This window comes from Amblyomma mixtum, chromosome 5, assembly GCF_055824585.1.
Source record: "Amblyomma mixtum isolate Tamu chromosome 5, ASM5582458v1, whole genome shotgun sequence".
Lineage (NCBI taxonomy): Eukaryota > Metazoa > Arthropoda > Arachnida > Ixodida > Ixodidae > Amblyomma > Amblyomma mixtum.
In genome coordinates this window covers 168,356,507-168,373,813 of record NC_143016.1, presented here as the reverse complement: position 1 = coordinate 168,373,813, position 17,307 = coordinate 168,356,507, and the positions used below count along the sequence as shown (strand labels likewise).

Genomic DNA, 17,307 nt, shown 5'->3' with positions numbered 1-17,307 from the left:
AATAACCAAGACAAGCAATTCATTTCTTGAATTCGGCAGGAGCGTACGTGTGCACTCTAGATGTTCATATGCCGGCTGGTCGTCTGAAGCCTCTAAAATTTCTTCTCGAAGGCTGTTAGCAAAAACGACAATGTAGGTGGTCTTATTGGGCGCAGAGTTCTTCACGATCGTGCCGTCTTTTATACAGAAAGAAGACAGCGCACGCCTAAACGCTGTGGGGGCGTAGAGGCGTTGTCTTCCATGCACTGAATGAGACACTGTAGGTCGGGGTAGGAGCACATCACCGCAATGAAAGGAGAACAGGCGGTTATCGTTGGTTCTCCAGGCGTCGCACTACCTCAGGCTTTGCTGGGCGCTAAACGACAACGCGCTTGAAGACCAGGCGGCGGTTTTAACGCCAAAGAGTTAAGGAGCTCGTGAGGTGGAAAAGCCGACGTCGGCGTCGCCAGAGTCTATAGGGCTGCCGCTGCTCCGCCGCGTCGTTAGTACGCGAAAGCAGAAGCATCAACAGCGGTCTCCTTGGACTGCTTGAGAGAACGGAAGCTTTCCACTTATCGCGGAGGCCAGCAGGAGAGCGATGAGTGAATGTGACGTCATCATTTGTCCTTGAGGAAGCGGAGTCGAAAGCTTCCATTGCGCATGGGGGCCTCTACGAGCTGTGCGGAGTAATGCCGTCATGTGGATGGCATAGTGAGCAGGGGCTAACGCGTTTTACTCAAGTCGGAGCTCAGTTTTTTTCAGTTTTTCTTGCACAGCACGTCCACATTGACGATGACTCGAGGCGTCTTGTCCAGGTCTTGTACTGCGTTCTGCAAAAGTGGAGTTAATATCCTCTGCTTGGTGCGGTGAAATCGCCGATGACTCGGGGCTTAGAGCATAATCGACCGCTTCGCAGACAACCTGCATGGGTGCAGTTGAGAGGATGAAGGGATGCGACGGAGCCCCTCACGAACAACCTCAGGGAGGACATGCCTCAGGTTCTCGCGGTTACACCGTCGATGTGGTTCGCCGAGAAGACTGTTGTAATGAATGTAGCGCGGCCTTCAGGTGCCTCAGCCAGATTTTGGCAGACATGGCACTCCCCGCAGTCATGCTGCTGCGGTTGCGGCCGCGGGGCGATGTGCACGAGTGCCTATTCAAGCGCGTAGTCTAAGGTGAGTTGAGAGCGTTCTTCGGATGCCTCGGATACAGTATACGACCGATGTGATGCTCTCGGCCGCGCTGATCTGCGGCATCATTCAGGCCCTTCACTTGCGCCTCCGCGGCAGTCACTTTCTCTTTTCAACTGCAGAACTTCCAACCTGGGGTCAAGCTGGGCCTTCTTGTTACGGCAGCTGTTCTTTTCACTTTCTCTTAGAGTCTGGCCCTTTTCAGACTCGCAGCGACTTCTCTTTTAGTAGGAGACACCTGTATTCGCGCCGCGACGCTCTGCCCTTTATCCAGTGCGAGCATGCTGGGCTTGGTCGCGGCCGAATGCTCGAAACAAGGCTTTTCACAGGCTTTTCGACGAGCATAGGTTCACAAACGGACGCGCTAGGCCTGCCAAGGCCCACTTCGTCATGCAACCGAGGACTCAAGCAGGAGAGCGCGACAGCAAGGTTTCAGTGCACCTGCCACCGAACCTGAGGAGGTTGTGGAGGTAGGCGAAAGCCGTAGGAGCATCGAATGCATTAACTAGGCAATTTCAGAACCGTTTGAGTACTGCTGCAATCTCTGCGATCGCTTGTGTTGCAAGAACGCTCAGAATACTTTGTCACCCCCATAATTACAAAATTTTTTTCTTAATTTCTAGCCTCATGCTCTTCTTCGAAAGAGGCCTTCGGTATTACAATCCATCGGCTGTTTATTTGAGAATTCCTGGTGTTTTGATGACACAATTTTCAGCCATTGTGGCATTTTATCCATTTTTTTTACAGGCATGCAATATATGTGTTGGTGTTTCGCGTTGCAAAGCTATAGAACTGGATTCCTTGAGTTGTGGATACGTTGTCCAGGCAGAATAATTTTTGGTTTGAATCAAAATAACTAACCATGCCGGAAAGGATAAGCCGTATAAAGCGTTTCGGCGTCGAGTCAAGGAAATCAATTGCCTACTGAAATAAGGCCACGGTTCCTCAAGTATATTTATTTATTTATGAAATACGGCGCACATGTATACCCAAGCAGCAGAGAGAAAATACATAAAAGAATACCAGTGATCATGACATCAGGCAACAGAGAAATTGGCAAGTGCATCAGTACGATCTGTACAATTACACGGAATAATATGACGAATACATACTACAATAATACGCAATACAATAATACAAGTGAAGAACGCAATGAGCTACACAAACAGCTGCCGAGCTAACAACACATAGCTCAAGGAGAGCGAAATAACTGGGAATTATTAGGTAGAGAGTTTTATTCGGAAACTGCCCTTAGAAAAAAATAAGAACTCACATTTATTGGTGCGCGCATGGACAGGTTTAAAGCTAAGGATACTCTCACCGTGCGAGACTTGTGTAGAATCTTTAGCGATGTAGTTTTCGAGTCGAATACCAAGTAGGAAGAAGTATAACTACTGGAAGCAGCAGTTGAGACGGACTTTTCATCTTTTTCTACCAGTGGTTCCAAATTTGCAAGCTTTAGCATGGCGCAAGGAGAGTCTAGGCGACTGAAGATGAAGCGTGCCTGAAGACGTTGGGTTTTTCCTGAGTTTTTATGTGTCGCCCGTTGGGTAGGGGTCCCATGCAATGAAGGCATATTCGAGGTTAGGCCTTACAGTGGAAGTATATGCTTTCAGTCTTGATGCCTTAGGGCCACTGCCCATGCGGGACTTAGAAATCCGAGTCTTCTGCGGGCGGAGGAGAGTGTGTCATCAAAATGTTTCGTCCAATTGAGCAGGGGGAGTTTTGTTACGCCTGGGTTTTTATATTCTTCTACATCTCTGATTTTATTATTGTTTATGGCCTACGGAACGTTATATTGCTTAACGTGTTTTACTGACGCAGAGAAAGCCGTTTATAAAGATTGATAACCGCTTGCCATTTGTCGCACCGTTTTGCTAACAGTCGGAGATTTCCCTTCAAAGCAAGCTGGTTAAACAAGCTGCCCGCGAGGCGCGCCGTGGGGACACAGAAAAGTCCCTCCCTACGGGTGAGCAACCAGATGGTCCGCTCGAGAGCGCTGCGCTGCCCTCTTCCCCAAACTAAAGCCCCTTGATAATATCAAGGGGCTTTACCCCAAACTGGTCGCAAGCGCGTACCGCCAGGCGCTGCCGAAGCTGTCGCTTATTGGCCGAAAGTGATAACGGTCAAGTGAGCTCCGATAGTCGGCGGGGACCGGCCGTGGCCGCACAGAAACGAGACCGAGCCGCGACAGCGAGGGGACGTCCGTAAATATCGCCCGCCTTCCCTCTTCTTCGCACTCAGTGGACCAGAGGTAAACCGCTTCAGACTTCGAGAGGTCGTGTAGCGGGGCCGCGATGGAAGCAAAGTTCTGTGTAAAAAAAAAGGAAGTACGGCGCTAAGACAAGGAACCTGCGAAGTTCTTTCTAGAGTTGGTGCCGAGAAAAATTGTTTAATGCTGCAATTTTGTCAGGACCGGGCTAGTTTAACGACATAGTTAGACTTTGATGGTTTTGCTCTCGAAGTGGTACTTCTTGGTCTTGAGCTTAAGACCGGCTTGTGCAACCCATGAGAACATCGGTAAGACGGTGTAAGTGCTGGGCGAAGTCCGACAAAAGATGATTTCGTCGAGATAACAAAACCACGTCTTCTATTTCATTGCCCGAAGCACGGTGTCGATCATGCGCTAAAAGGTGGCAGGAGCACTGCACAGGCCGGAAGGCACCACTTTAAGCTCATACAAACCGTCGGGGGTAGCAAACGCGATCTTGTCCTTGGATTCATGGATGGGAATTGAATTTGCCAGTATCCCGAGCCCTAGTGATCGATGCCGCTGGTCATCGATGGGAACGCGCGTGATATATTGTACCATAGCTTTGATGAGAGTGCTGTTGGCTCCACGGTGCGGGGGACCGATGTATCGAGTTGTCACTTTGCCTAGGCGGGAACACAAGGTGTGGTGAATGACGGAATAAACGGCGCCCGTGTCGATGAGGGCCTCAAACACTTCTTCGATAAATACTGTTAACATGCTGGAAGGCCGTGCGGGAGGAATTGAACAGTTCGCACACGAAGCAGCTTTCCAAAAACTGCTTCTGTTAGCCTTCCGCACTAGGGGCGCGAAGGTTCGAGAGGCAGCACGAAGCGGTGACGGGCGGCGGAGAGGCGAAGGGGAGCGGCGTGTAGTACAACGAGAGGGCCTAGAAACATCCTGCTTTTCCAGACGATGGATAGAGTGACGGGAAAAGTCGGAGTCCTGCACGGCAGAAGTGTCATGCTGGCGCCTATGACGGTGGCGGTGCCTATGCCCTTAAGAAGGTGCATGGCGAACGCGCTCCGCCTCCGTCATTGCAGCACTGACTCGCGAGGCCGTACTCGATGTAAGACGTGTGGGACTCGCCAGGCTGCTTCAGACGGGCGGCAGATTTCTTCTTAGAGAAATCAGAACAACCAGAAGGGGTACCGAAAACTTTCCGCAACTTCTGTGTGAAGGTTGGCCAATCGGGAATACCTTTGTCGTGATTCAGGAACCGCGCCAGTCAAGTATAAGACGACGTTCATCAGTTCATGGGAGTCATCCCATGGGTTGAAAGCACTGACCCTGGTGTAATTCGCGAGCCAGTCGTCGACATCGTCGCCACGAAGGTCGGCAAAATTCTGACGATTGCGCTGGCGGTTGCCTTACCGGAGAGCCAAGGACGTAAAAGAAGGCCGCAATAGAGCTCCGTGGAGGCTGGTAGGTCGGTCTAAAGCCAAAGGTGGGGAATACAAAGGGCACTTGTGAGCCACCGCTTGAATAAAGCGTCTTTATTCAAGGACGCCCGGAACTCTGCGTGCGATTCTCAGAACAGAGGCGAGCAATGACATGGCGGGTAAATACAGGCGAAAGAGGCAAAAGTTAGCGCACCGCGCTCTCAGTACCAAAGCAGCAGCATCTCCTTTTTATCTGCTTTGTCAGAGTCATTGACATTTAATTATCGTGTCAAGTTTTCGAGATAATTTATTAGTCGGAAACTGCCAAAATACACTGGCATTTTCAATGACGAAACGACCTAGCGTCTCACTAACTTAATGTTATAAGTGGCAGCGCTTGTCTCCTGTAACATGCCATTTTAGACTTGACGCGGAATTTTTCTCTATTCATCCAAAGATTTGTTCTATCTACATTATTTTCTCTATGTGAAACAAAGTTGTGCAGGCAGTTGCGGCTGATGCCCCTTCGTAGCGGTATTTGAAGAAAAAAAAAAGTCAGACGTGAAACCGCAGGAATATTTTATTTCGGAGGCGTAAAAGAAAACGCAGACAGGGCAGGATGAAAGAAAACACTTTAAGCTTTCGAAGCGTGCACAACGAAACTGGCAAATGGCAGCGGGTTGTTCTCGTGGTAAGCGGCGCGCCAAGCTGGGACGTGTTTCCTGGCATCCGCTGTGAAGGCTTCTTTCTCTTCTTCGGGCAAAATCGGCAGCACTGGATTAGTCATCAGGAACATCTCTGCGCAAGAAGAGGGGAACACACGGTGAGCTCGCGCTAAAACGCCGGTGCATCTTCTCTGCACGGTGTGTATGTGCACTGAAACTTATGGTTGCGCCCCCGGCTGGCGATAACCTTAGATATGTTATGACTTGTTTATGCGGCCAAGGACGTTAGGGATTGTTTGGAAGTGCTTCCGTATTTAAGACGATATGGCATTGTATTTATACCCAGAAACCCAATTCACCAAGGTTACTCGCGTGACCTGATAACAAGAGGTATATTGTAGCATTCACTTAAAGTTGGGTGCAGCACAATTTCCGCAACAGAAAGATGCTCCCACCTTTTTCCACCCTCCTATACAACCCTTAACATCTTTGCATGTATACTGCCCCTTAAGACTCACCCGACAAGGTTATCTGCCTGCCTGCGGACTGAATTGACGGTATTAGAAGAGATGAGTGCACATTCAGAGCATGAGCTGTAACGCAGCTCCTACTGCGCTGCGATTTCTTTTCTCTCTATTTTTTATAGAGATTGCTTCCGCACTGGACTTTTTTCGCTTTCCGTGAACAACACAACCACGACAATTTATGTTCCAACGGGGTAAGCGTACATACATCCAGATATAAGTCATGATGGGTCACGAGGGTTCGTATAGTTACTGATAGATTAGAGGAAAAAAAAGCGCAGGTTACAATGTTTTAACAGCAATTAAAGGCTGCCAGCTTGCTTGCCGCTATAAAATGCAATAAACCGAAACCCTCCGCACGTTCCAGCGTAAGTTATTTTGAGCACGAGTTCCGACTCGCAAGCCGAAGAAATCGCTGCAAGCACGAGCCGCGCGGAGTTGAACACTCAAAATCCCTGCACGTTCCATGTATCCCACTGATGTTCTGTAGCCTTCGGAAATGGTGTGGACGCAGGGAACACTTTATACGTGGCATTTTCGGCGAGGAAGAAGAGCTGACCATGAGAATCGCCATGTTCACGCAGTTTCTCTCGGAACTCTGCAGAGTTTTATGATATCCCCACGCGTTAATAAGAGAGTAATTACTCATTAGCATTCACACAAGCGTGGCCACACGGCTACGAAGGAAAGCTATATAACTTACACAGAAACTTCGTAGCTGAAAATTCTCCTAAAACACTGGACTAGCTACGCGGCGTTCGCCACTAGGGGAAAACAGGTGGCGCTACTTGCGGAATGTTCAGGGCAAGAAGGGATCTCTGGCAGAGAGCCGGCGCTACAGACAAGGAAACGCTCGATGCTGTCACTTGACCATTTTTGCTGCAGCGGTGTATGTTGTCCAACTGCCGTTAGCTGTCCCTCATTTCGACGCTCTACGGGAGTTTTCATAAAACGTGTGTTGCTTCGCACGTTACATGTCTTTTGGCAGACATAGGTGCAGTGGACGTAGTCAGGATGATCGTGATGACAACGTTGATGATAATGATAAAATGCTACTGAAAGTATAACTGCATGGGCAACACACTTGAAAAATGAAATAAACTTCGGGCCCCGATAGGACACACGCAGTCGTTAACCGACAGCGTGATTTCAAGCTCAGGCGAATGCTTGTTTTCTGCGCACCACAAATAACGTGGAAAAAGAATACAAGCAAGAGGCCATAACCTGCTATATTTTTTTCAGCGATGTCTATGTTATTTTACATTGATCAGAACATCACTGTCGTGCAGCTGTGTTCACTTATTCGCCCTACGACACTGCTAATACTATAGTGCGTTCATTGGTCTCTACGCGATTTTTATTCAGAGAGTGATATGCCACTTAGAACCTTCTGCAAGAAATTGCTATATTTTGCAATATGAGATCGATGCTAATTATTTACGTGCTGTGTGGTCATCACCCTCGAATACCTAACACTAAGTCTTTTGTACATGGCATTCATATCTTTCACAAACAGGATAAGGGAGTGGCATTCTTAGGCCATAAACAGGCATATTTTTACGTGTTAAACGTGTAAGCTTATGAGTTACGTGCCATCATGGCGGCAAGCGCAGGTTCGAAACTTCATTTAGCACTGTCGCCGCTTTTTCGAAGCCCGTGATGATGCATTCCTTAAGAAGTAGCATTGATAGTGCCCCATCCTCAGCTCGAACCCGCGTCTTTAGTGTCAGCAGCCGAGAGGTTGTGGCACTCGGCTGCTGACCCTAAAGATGCGGGTTCGATCCCGGCCGCGGCGGTCGAATTTCGATGGAGGCGACATTCTAGAGGCCCGTGTACTGTGCGATGTCAGTGCACGTTAACGAACCCCAGGTGGTCGAAATTTCCGGAGCCCTTCACCACGGCGTTCCTCCTAGCCTGAGTCGCTTTGGGACGTAAAACCCCATAAACCGAACCAATCAGCTCGCAGTCTCGCGAGCGTACCACTTTCCTTCACTCGCTAGGCAGCAAAATCTGCCTTAAGCAACCACCTACTCGTTCGTCAAACCACCCCTTTTGCTCATTTATAACCGTCCAATGCTCAGCCTCCCCTCAATTAGCGCAGAGGTGTACTCCTCTGCATCCTGATCACCTGGACGCGGCCATTTGCTTCACGTTTAAGCTGTAGTATCGCTAATGCAGCATCCACGAATCGTAACACTACATGCTATTTTTTTCTGCTTACTTGTCACGAGAAACTATTCTTCGACAAAGCAGTGCTCCGGACTCGATCACCGACTCTCTGCTCAATTCGATCTTGCTTAAACGTTACTGCAAGGTAACGAATAAATTCCTATCTTAAATGAAAGAAGTCCTGCGAATGTTATTAGCCAACCTATTTTTTTAATTCTACAGGAACCGTAAAGATGAGTTATTGTCGTTATATTTTACGTATTGCTTTGTCCACGTCTTCCCTTCCTATTTGCCGTCATCGCCGTTTCGTGCCGCGCCGAACTACTACGGGAGATGGGAGCTATGCCACACCGCATGCGCGATTTTTTTTCCGTTGCCCTCAGCCATTTTGCCCGACTGGACTAAAAACTGAACCGAACTGGAGCATGTAGAGTTTAAGTACATGGTTTCACTTGCTCAATTTTTTGACCCTGTTTAGACGGGAGCAGTATGCCGCCAAAAACGTGAAATATTACAACCTTTGCGACGTGCTGAATGTTCATCTTATTAGCTTTAGACCTCACTAGCGGCAATTGAGCAGTCACTATCATACAAATTCCAGCCTTCCAGCGGGCCAAACTTCAGCCAGCAATGCCGTGTCTGTGAATCGGGTAAGATCTGCCGTTTTGATGGATGAAGAATGGATAGAAATTGACGCACGTAATATTGCACGTATTTTTATTCGGTTGCTGTGCCGTAGACAACATTACGTAATTTGTCGGAATACTACTTCTGCTTCGGGCTTGTTTAATCTTCCGGAATGAAGAGATTAACGAGCGTCGCTAAATATAGGCACGCGCGTGCCCTTCTGCGTTCTAGGACATCACATTCAGCGTAGAACTTGATTTAAAGCTCATATTTTAAAAGAACTAGCCAAAAAAATTAATGTTACAAATACGAGATCCAGACACAAATCCTTCCAGAAAAGTTACATACTTTTCACTTTTAGCAGCCGAAGTACGACTATTTTACGTGGAAGAAAAATTCGCTGCATTAAAATATATTTTGGTAACGGTCATAACGATGATCGTGACAAAATCGTTAACTTCATTGACGCAAGTGTAATGCAGTTATTGTAACATCCTCTCAAAAAAGGCAATGGTTGCGTTGGCCGATTAACTTACACCAACCTTCACTTTATTCGCGCACGTAAGTTTTACCCTCCTTTAACCAAGTCTTCTGCCAAAGTACATCGCATCGTGGTGGTAGCGAGAGACAAAGTATCGATCAAGGTGTCAGTGCATTTTTGGGTCAATGCTACAGCACTCAACCAAACCATTAAATAAACGGGCCATTTTGAAGCACATACAGAAAGGGAACAATCGATGTGATATCCGTTTCCGAAACAAACTTTGTCTACTTTCTTTCCGACTGCGCGATTACCCAAAGCACGCACTGAAACTGGCAAATCCCCGAAGAAACTTGAGGCATAACGTGCGTCTACTTACCAACAGCTTTCTCCGTGTCCAAGAATGAAGATTCCCGCTGCCAGACATCTAATGTGATTAGTGTCAAACCGGCTGAGTGGACAAGATTCTCCACATACGACTTTAGCTCGGCCGCATCGGCGATGTCGTGAGTCTTTGGCACAGCGTTTTCGCAAACCTATGAAAGATAAGTTGTGGATATGTTTTTAAGGTTCCAATAGGAATCAGTTTGAAAAAGAACGTGCTAAGGTTGTGTACTAACTACAAAGAGGCATTCACAGGCAGATGTCTGCAACTAATGAGAAGGACGACTAAGAATTTATTCACTAAGGTAAACGCAGTTTCCGCCGGTGGATTTCGCCGTATTGCGACGACTGCAATGGTTTTAACAGATTAAAGAAGCACTGAGACGACGTTCGAGGGACAAACAGGAAACTTTCATTGAAAAGATAAAAAGGGAGATTTTGCCACTCATAAAAGGCTAGAAAAAAAAACGAAAAGAACGTAAAAAGACCGAAAGACGAAGTCGAACGCACAAAAGGAGGTGACGGGCGCCGACTACCAAAAGCATTTGCTCCATATTGCAAACCAACTTCTATAGGTAAACCCTTTTGCAATAAACAAACTGCGGCCCTGAAAAGTAACATAACATAAAATGCGCACTCTATTTGGGAAACGAAATGAAAATAGCATGAAACAATCATCTTTAGAACGCAGTAGATAGTACCGGCATGTTACACCGCTGCCCGTTCTTACTTGTTTGAAAAGAAGTTTTTTTCGTGCTATTTTGCTCCCACTTCCAAAAGCGAGTACACGTTTCTTGTTATGTTGCTCATCTTGGCCACACATGTTGACTGTGATTGACTTTTTGCATAGAAGTTAGGTTACATTACGAAACAAATTCACTTGGTTTAAAAAAGCTGAAAATTGTTTAAAACAAGAAATTTTTTATAAACAGCATAATCTATAGCTTTTGGAAGTTGGCACGTACATCGGAATACTTTGTCCAGGGCTCCAGCTTGGCCATCCGCCGAATGAAGTCGAACACGTCGCAGCGACCCAAGAACAGAAGCAGGCACTCTCCCCCAGGCGTCATGAGACGGGAGATGTTCGCGAATGCCCTGGCCTGGTCCTTCACCCAGTGAAGGGTCCTCATGCTGTACACGCGCTGGAATGTTCCGTGCTCCGCCAGGAATGGCTCCACATCCAAGCCTATGTCCAGCTGCCTGTACTCGATCTTGGGGTGCGGGAAGTGCTCTCGGGCGTACTCGAGCATCTTGGCAGAGAAGTCTGTGGCTACGATGCGTCGACATGGAGGGCACCTGCCAAGCCGAGCAGAACATATGTAGAGCCCCTCATGAGGAACTCGAGACTGAACCGAGGGTCTGCCCGCTTCCATAGTGCAGACTTTTTTTTGTCTCTAGCGAATTGAATATTAGGGGCGGTGGTACTGTAAACCGGAATATTAAGCTAGAAAGTCTGTTGAGGTCAAAAACTGGCGGACGGTTTAGCGTGCTTAGGCCCTAATGCGAATTAGGTACGCTAGCACTTCGGTTCCGGATCGAGGCTCAGTTTTCGAGGTCAAGCAGGCAGGCTTGATACAAAGATCGCGGAAATCGGACTTAACCTCCGCGTCAAGTTTATGTGAGATAGCTTTAATGGGTTAATGCACATGTATGAGGAATTGGTAGTTATCGACATTATACTCATAGATCCTTGGGTGTCCTCATATACCAATCTTGGCGCAGTGGTTCAGCGATTAAGCGATGCGCCACTGGACTGCAATCGCAGGTGCTGCCACTCGTGGGGCTTGTGAGACCCAGGTGGTTGTTCCACACCAACACTTGGTTATGCCTGCTTTCGCTGCGAGACCAGGCTTCAGAGAAGCAATGGCTAAATGCGAGGAATGGCCATTATAACAGTTAGCGCCCTAAAAATTACTCATCGATGTAATTTTGCCGAGCAGGGCAACGACGACGTGAAAAACGTTGGAGTGGATGGGGAAACACGTGAAAGGGAAGGAAGCGACTAAAGGTAGCTCATGGGGATAGCACGAAACCGACAGAAAGAAGCCAGCGAAGAGCTAAATGCCATCGTCTCGGGCGCCGCATATCATGAACACAGTAACATACTGCAGCAACGTTCGTGTGCACGATTGCGGTGAGGCCATACTGATGGCGAGTCACTTGGCCACTGGAAGCCTGGCGGAATCATATATAACGAAATTTACTGAAGGCCATGGCTGCTCTTATTTTACTCGTGTCTAACCAAAGTTTTTGGCCTTATTTGATATATTTTGCCAAAGTGAGCATTTTTTCGAGATTCTAAGTTGTATGTAACGTGATATCGACGCGGTTTAAATACCGCAGGTGGTCGGAAATAATCCAGCGCGTGAGTACTGCGGCTGTGGGAGAAATGTAAACATCACTAGCAGCTGAGCCTCTTCCATATTCCTGTGTTTTCTAATTTTTTTTTGTGATGTTTAGCTTCGGTTAGTTCATAATTATAGTCTGAAATGGGATCTCTGAAAAGGGAATGTAAGGAATAGATTCACAAACACTATTGCACTTATTTCTCTTTGGCAGTCGCAGTGAACTTCATGTGCTTTAGTCGAATATATTTTATGCGTTTCCTGCGGATACATCTCAGCATTTAGCAATGCCTCAGCAGCAGTTTGTTATAGCGCTAGAATACGGTTCTTTACTGTACTTGCAGCAACGGTTACAACCGGTTACGCTCCTCTTGAGTCATGGAAAACATTTGGTTCCAATAAAGAGCGCGGTTTTAACACTTGCAATTCTAGACAGCCCAGTGATATCGATACTGCTATGGTGGACACAATCTTCTAGGAACTGCTGTCACCTGGGTAGGATGTGTTCTCGAGTGACATCCCCCGTTCCGCAACCGATGTCCAAGAACTGCTGCTGGGGGTCGCTTGCCGGGTACTTCCACTCGAACGAGTCTAGGAATTGAAGAAATGGCTTCTTGTGCAGCGCTATCTTGCTGGCGTATGCGTCCGGAGCGTCTTTCGTCAGGAACGGTCCCGTGGGAGACGACTTCGAGGCGTTCATCTCATGCATTGTTTCCAGCGGCATGCTTTCTGCATCACAGAACAGCAATATGGTCACAATGCATCACTCATACAGGCAGCTGCACGCGGGTTTTCAGCCGAAAGGAAACTTACTGCGATAACAGCGACGGGAAGAGTTTTTTGGCGTTCGCAGAGTAATTAGTTGCCCTGGCTGCGTGAAATACTTCGAAGACAGCAGCAAATAGAAAGTGATTTTAACGCGACAACGTTAATAATTGCAGTGATTAAAACATAACATTGATTCAGATTATAAGGTTATGACATGTCTAAAACGTGGTTATGATATGTAAGAATGGAAAGTAAATTAATTACACTGAAAATAAAATTGGGGGGAGAGGGGAACCAAATATAACTCCTCGGCCACCGAGGCACGTTCGCTCTACTTGGTGAAAGGGAGACGTTGCGTGTATTGTCCAACAGTATCCGTGTCTGCGAAGTCATACGCAGGAAGGACCCCAGACTGCGAAGAGACACATTAACTCTATCGCGTCAGACCGTTAAGGTGGAGCTGAAGTGCCTCCTGAAGTTTTTTCTAGCCAAGGCCATCCGATGGTATTGGTAGCTTCAGGCCAAGTGCAACATCTTTAGAAAACTTCACAATGCCTCCCCCCTCCCCCGTCTCTTCCTCTCTGCCGGAAACAAGCTGTGCACATGCGCAGGGCTCGTTCGTCGGCAGCACATTCCCCCGAATTCCCTTCCCCACGCAGAGTAGCATGCCAGCGATTTTTAGGCGCCGGACAAATTCTCTGTTCTTTTCAATGAAGGGCTTCTCCCACTCGTTCTGGAACAACAACAAAACAAGCAGAAATGTAAAGGCGAACGTGAACATTTACTTCGGTACAAAATTGGCAAGCTATTCCGAGAAGCCATTACTCGATGAAAACAACACACGAAAGTTTCGTACGAAATGATATAGCGGCCGTTAGGGCACTGTCTGTGGAATATTTTACAGACTGAAGACCGCCATCCAAGATCGCATCTAGCTTTTAGCGCCGTATTTCATACCCACTCCTCAAGCAATGCCCTGGAGCCTGGCCTCTGACGTAGACATAAGTGGTTTGGTTTGGTTTATGGGGTTTAACGTCCCAAAGCGACTAAGACTATGAGAGACGCCATGGTGGAGGGCTCCGGAAATTTCGACCACCTGGGGTTCTTTAACGTGCACTGACATCGCATAGTACACGGGTCTAGAGGCCCGGCTCTAGGGCATATATATATATATATATATATATATATATATATATATATATATATATATATATATATATATATATATATATAATTATTGCGTTTCAGAAACAAACAAAAGCGCAAAATGCCTTTCCTCGCTGCGAATTTCTCTTTTAGGAACTGGCCACCTGCTACCAGGCTTGCTAGAGAACATGCCATGTCAGACAACGCCGGTGGAGTTCGGCTCTTGCCCAGCGGCTCTTTTCGCTTTTGCTCATGCCCCTACTTGACAGCTCCTGATGGCATCACGCTCACAGTGCATCTGCAGGAAATGAACTGTGCTCTCTGCAACGCGGTTGCGACACTTACCGCTGCCTTCTGGAATGAAAGCCGGGCACTGCTCACAGAGCAGCGGATCAGCGGTAAAATAATTTCGCTTAGCACTTATATCTATCTCAACCTGGGAGTTTTTTTCCTGAAAGCCTTACATCCGTACCGCAACACATGTTGTTGGGCTAGTTGGTGCAGTGTATTAAGAAAATAAACCAGCCATAAAGACACACACAGAAACGCTGAAAAGGAGATAGAAAAGAGGCTGGAAAGGGCCTCTTTCCTATCTTCTCAGTTTTCCTGTGTGCGTCTTTTTGGCTGGTCTATTTTCTTAATACAATCCGTACCGCACTCTAGAGAGACTTTGGCAGATATACGGAATGGTGCGATGTGCTCATAGCGGGCCAATTCTTTTCTTCTTTTATGTAATTCTTTAAGCTATAAGATGGATGCTTAAATTTAGAACTTTGCCCATCACCCGCAGCGTAAGGTTGAATGCGCCGGCAGGCTAAGCATCATACACACACGTCAATTACGGTAGCCATAATTCCACCGATATCTCTTTCAGAAAAAAATAACGAAAGCTGGCGTAAGAGGAGTACCCTCTGCGCGACATGCTAAGAACTACGCCCTTCGAAGAACAGAGTCACGGGAAGCAGCTTTTGCGGCAAAAGAAAGAAATAATTTTATCGCGAGCGGATTTCGCTACGCACCATTACGACTAATTTGTGTTACACTTAAAATAGCCACAATTCAATCGTTCAAATTGAAAAGCAGTTATACGAGAACTTTCTGCTAAGCGTCATTAACTCTGTGCTGAAACTACCGACGTCAGACTACGCACGAGAGTTCGACCTCTTGTTATCAACTTTTCTGTACATTATTAAATATTGTAAATAAACTTTTAGTGGGCTCAAAAGCGGATAACAGGAGTAATCAATCATCATCACCAGCCTGACTACGCCCACTGCAGGGCAAAGGCCTCTCCCATGTCTCTCCAATTAACCCTGTCCTTTGCCAGTTGCGGCCACCGTACGCCCGCAAACTTCTTAATCTCATCCGCCCCCCTAACTTTCTGCAGCCCCCTGCTACGTTTGCCTTCTCTTGGAATCCACTCCGTTACCCTTGGGGACCAGCGGTTATCTTGCCTTTGCATTACATGCCCTGCCTGCCCAAGCCCATTTATTCCTCTTGGTTTAAACTAGAATGTCATTAACCCACGTTTGTTCCTTACCCCTCCCTCCGCTTCCGATCTCTTAACGTTACACCTATCATTTTTCTTTCCATACCTCGTTGCGTGTCCTTAACTTAAGGTGAACCTTCTTTCAATCAAAGGAAGTCAGACGGCCGACCTGAATACCAATAAGCTTCCTTTGTTTTCTTCCGCATCACTAGCCAGTGTAAGCTGCAGTAAAATACACCGACTGTCAGCTCACCTGAAAGAAAGTTCGGTTGAGCACAGGCTTGCAACTCAAGATCAAGTTCGTGCAGAGAGCTGCTGATAATGCGGTCCAGAGGGTCCCTGGTGTTTTGCTAGAGAACCGAAAGGCGAAAGGCACTGTTTAAACCCTCAACGCCCACTTTTATTCTGTGACTGCGGCGCACCTGAGGAGATGTCTGTTTGCTTGTTATCTGTTTAAGTGCATTATCAGCTCCAAACGAGGCACGTAAACCGTCTGGGCGGAACAAGTCTGAGTGATATCACCGTACTGGGGCCTCCTAGATAAGAATTCTTAATCATCAATGTGTGCTTACGCCGTCGCGAGCGAGCTATTCGAAAACGGCGCTCAAAGGACGATAGCAGCCCTTTACGCCTGTTTTGATTCGCGACGCCGTTCTCCAACGAACCCACATATCGGCCACACGAAGGTCGAGGTTAATAGCAGTGTGCGTAAACGTGGCATACTGTCAACAATCGACATGGTTCATTTCTGCTAAAAAAAAGCAAGAATTAACCCTTTCAGGCGATATTTTTTGTTTTCAGTGAAATCAATTATTTTTTCCCCGAAGTAGTATATTCAGGCCTCAAGAAAGGTAAATTGTTAGTTTTCGAACGTGAAAGACCAGCAGGTAAGTTTTTACAACGATGTAGAGAATTCCGTACAAAGTGTGAGATTTATTAGAAATAGTAACATCGAAATGTTCTCATGTGTCAGGTAAACACCGTAGAGATCGTGGAATCACTTTCCGCTTTGAGGATTCACATTATGCTCGAAATTGAGCAAAAACAACCGACGTTTTGACTCGCGGCAAAATTTGTCTCCACAAAAACGGCGGACAAAGTGCTGCCTAGCTCACTCTGATGTGAAATATTATTTACTGCATTCGCTACATGGTATAAATAAGCAACTTATTTGCAACAAGAAGGGTGCTCAATTTGAATGAAATAATGAAATCACTGTTAAGTGCTCCAGTTTCTCAGAAAAAGCTGTAAGTTTGCCGCTTACAAATTTGTGTACAAAGCGCCTGAAAGGGTTAACTAAGCTAGAATGCGTAAACTAATCGTAAATTTCATATCGTTACAAATGAAAAATATTTTTAGTACATCCGAATTTTTTTCGTTAGCGTAAACATTCGACTCCTGGCCAGTCTGCTCCCATAATGTAAGAGTTTAGCTGCTTGAAAGCTAGATTTATTGAAAGAAAGAGAAGAGGGGAAAACTACAAAGTGCGTGATTTTCTTACCTGCGAGGGTAGGCGACGAATAAATTCGTGACGATTCGGCGCAAAGTTCCAAAGAAATGGCTCTGCACAAAGCCGCTTCTGCACTAAGCTGCCAGAGGTCTTCTTATGGAGGAGGGCAAGCAGCAGTCTGGGGCTGCAGGCGACCAGCAAGCTCGAGTTGACGTTAAAAAATTGATAGCAAAAGGGTATAATGCGCCAATAAAGCGTAAAAACAAAATAATGAGTGTGTCTACCATCCAGCGCCCGCGTTCATAAAGGGAACATTACAAAAGCTGTAGTGTGAGGGTGGAGGGGGAGAGCTGAATCTGTCCTGGCAGAGTTCAAACTCTCGATGCTCGTGCACTCTTTTGTTCCTTTTGTTTTCGCTAACCCATGTCAAAAACGGACGCAGCTGCGGGTACTCGGA

General features: G+C 46.9%; 1 protein-coding gene across 2 annotated transcripts; it reads right to left on the bottom strand.

Moving 5' to 3' along the window:
- Positions 1 to 5,359: 5,359 nt before the first annotated feature.
- LOC149344622 (juvenile hormone acid O-methyltransferase-like) lies at positions 5,360 to 17,051 on the bottom strand. Of its 2 annotated transcripts, XM_089542639.1 has the most exons (6): positions 16,902 to 17,051; positions 15,654 to 15,750; positions 12,489 to 12,726; positions 10,618 to 10,948; positions 9,648 to 9,804; positions 5,360 to 5,600 (listed from the first exon to the last, which is right to left on the bottom strand). In XM_089542639.1, the coding sequence occupies exons 3-6, from the start codon at positions 12,719 to 12,721 to the stop codon at positions 5,437 to 5,439; spliced, it is 885 nt and encodes a 294-aa protein (XP_089398765.1). In that variant the 5' UTR covers positions 12,722 to 12,726; positions 15,654 to 15,750; positions 16,902 to 17,051; the 3' UTR covers positions 5,360 to 5,436. The 2 variants fall into 2 exon arrangements, with proteins under 2 accessions (XP_089398765.1, XP_089398766.1); XM_089542640.1 differs by lacking the exon at positions 15,654 to 15,750 and having other exon boundaries at positions 16,902 to 17,050.
- Between the last annotated feature and the right edge of the window lie 256 nt (positions 17,052 to 17,307).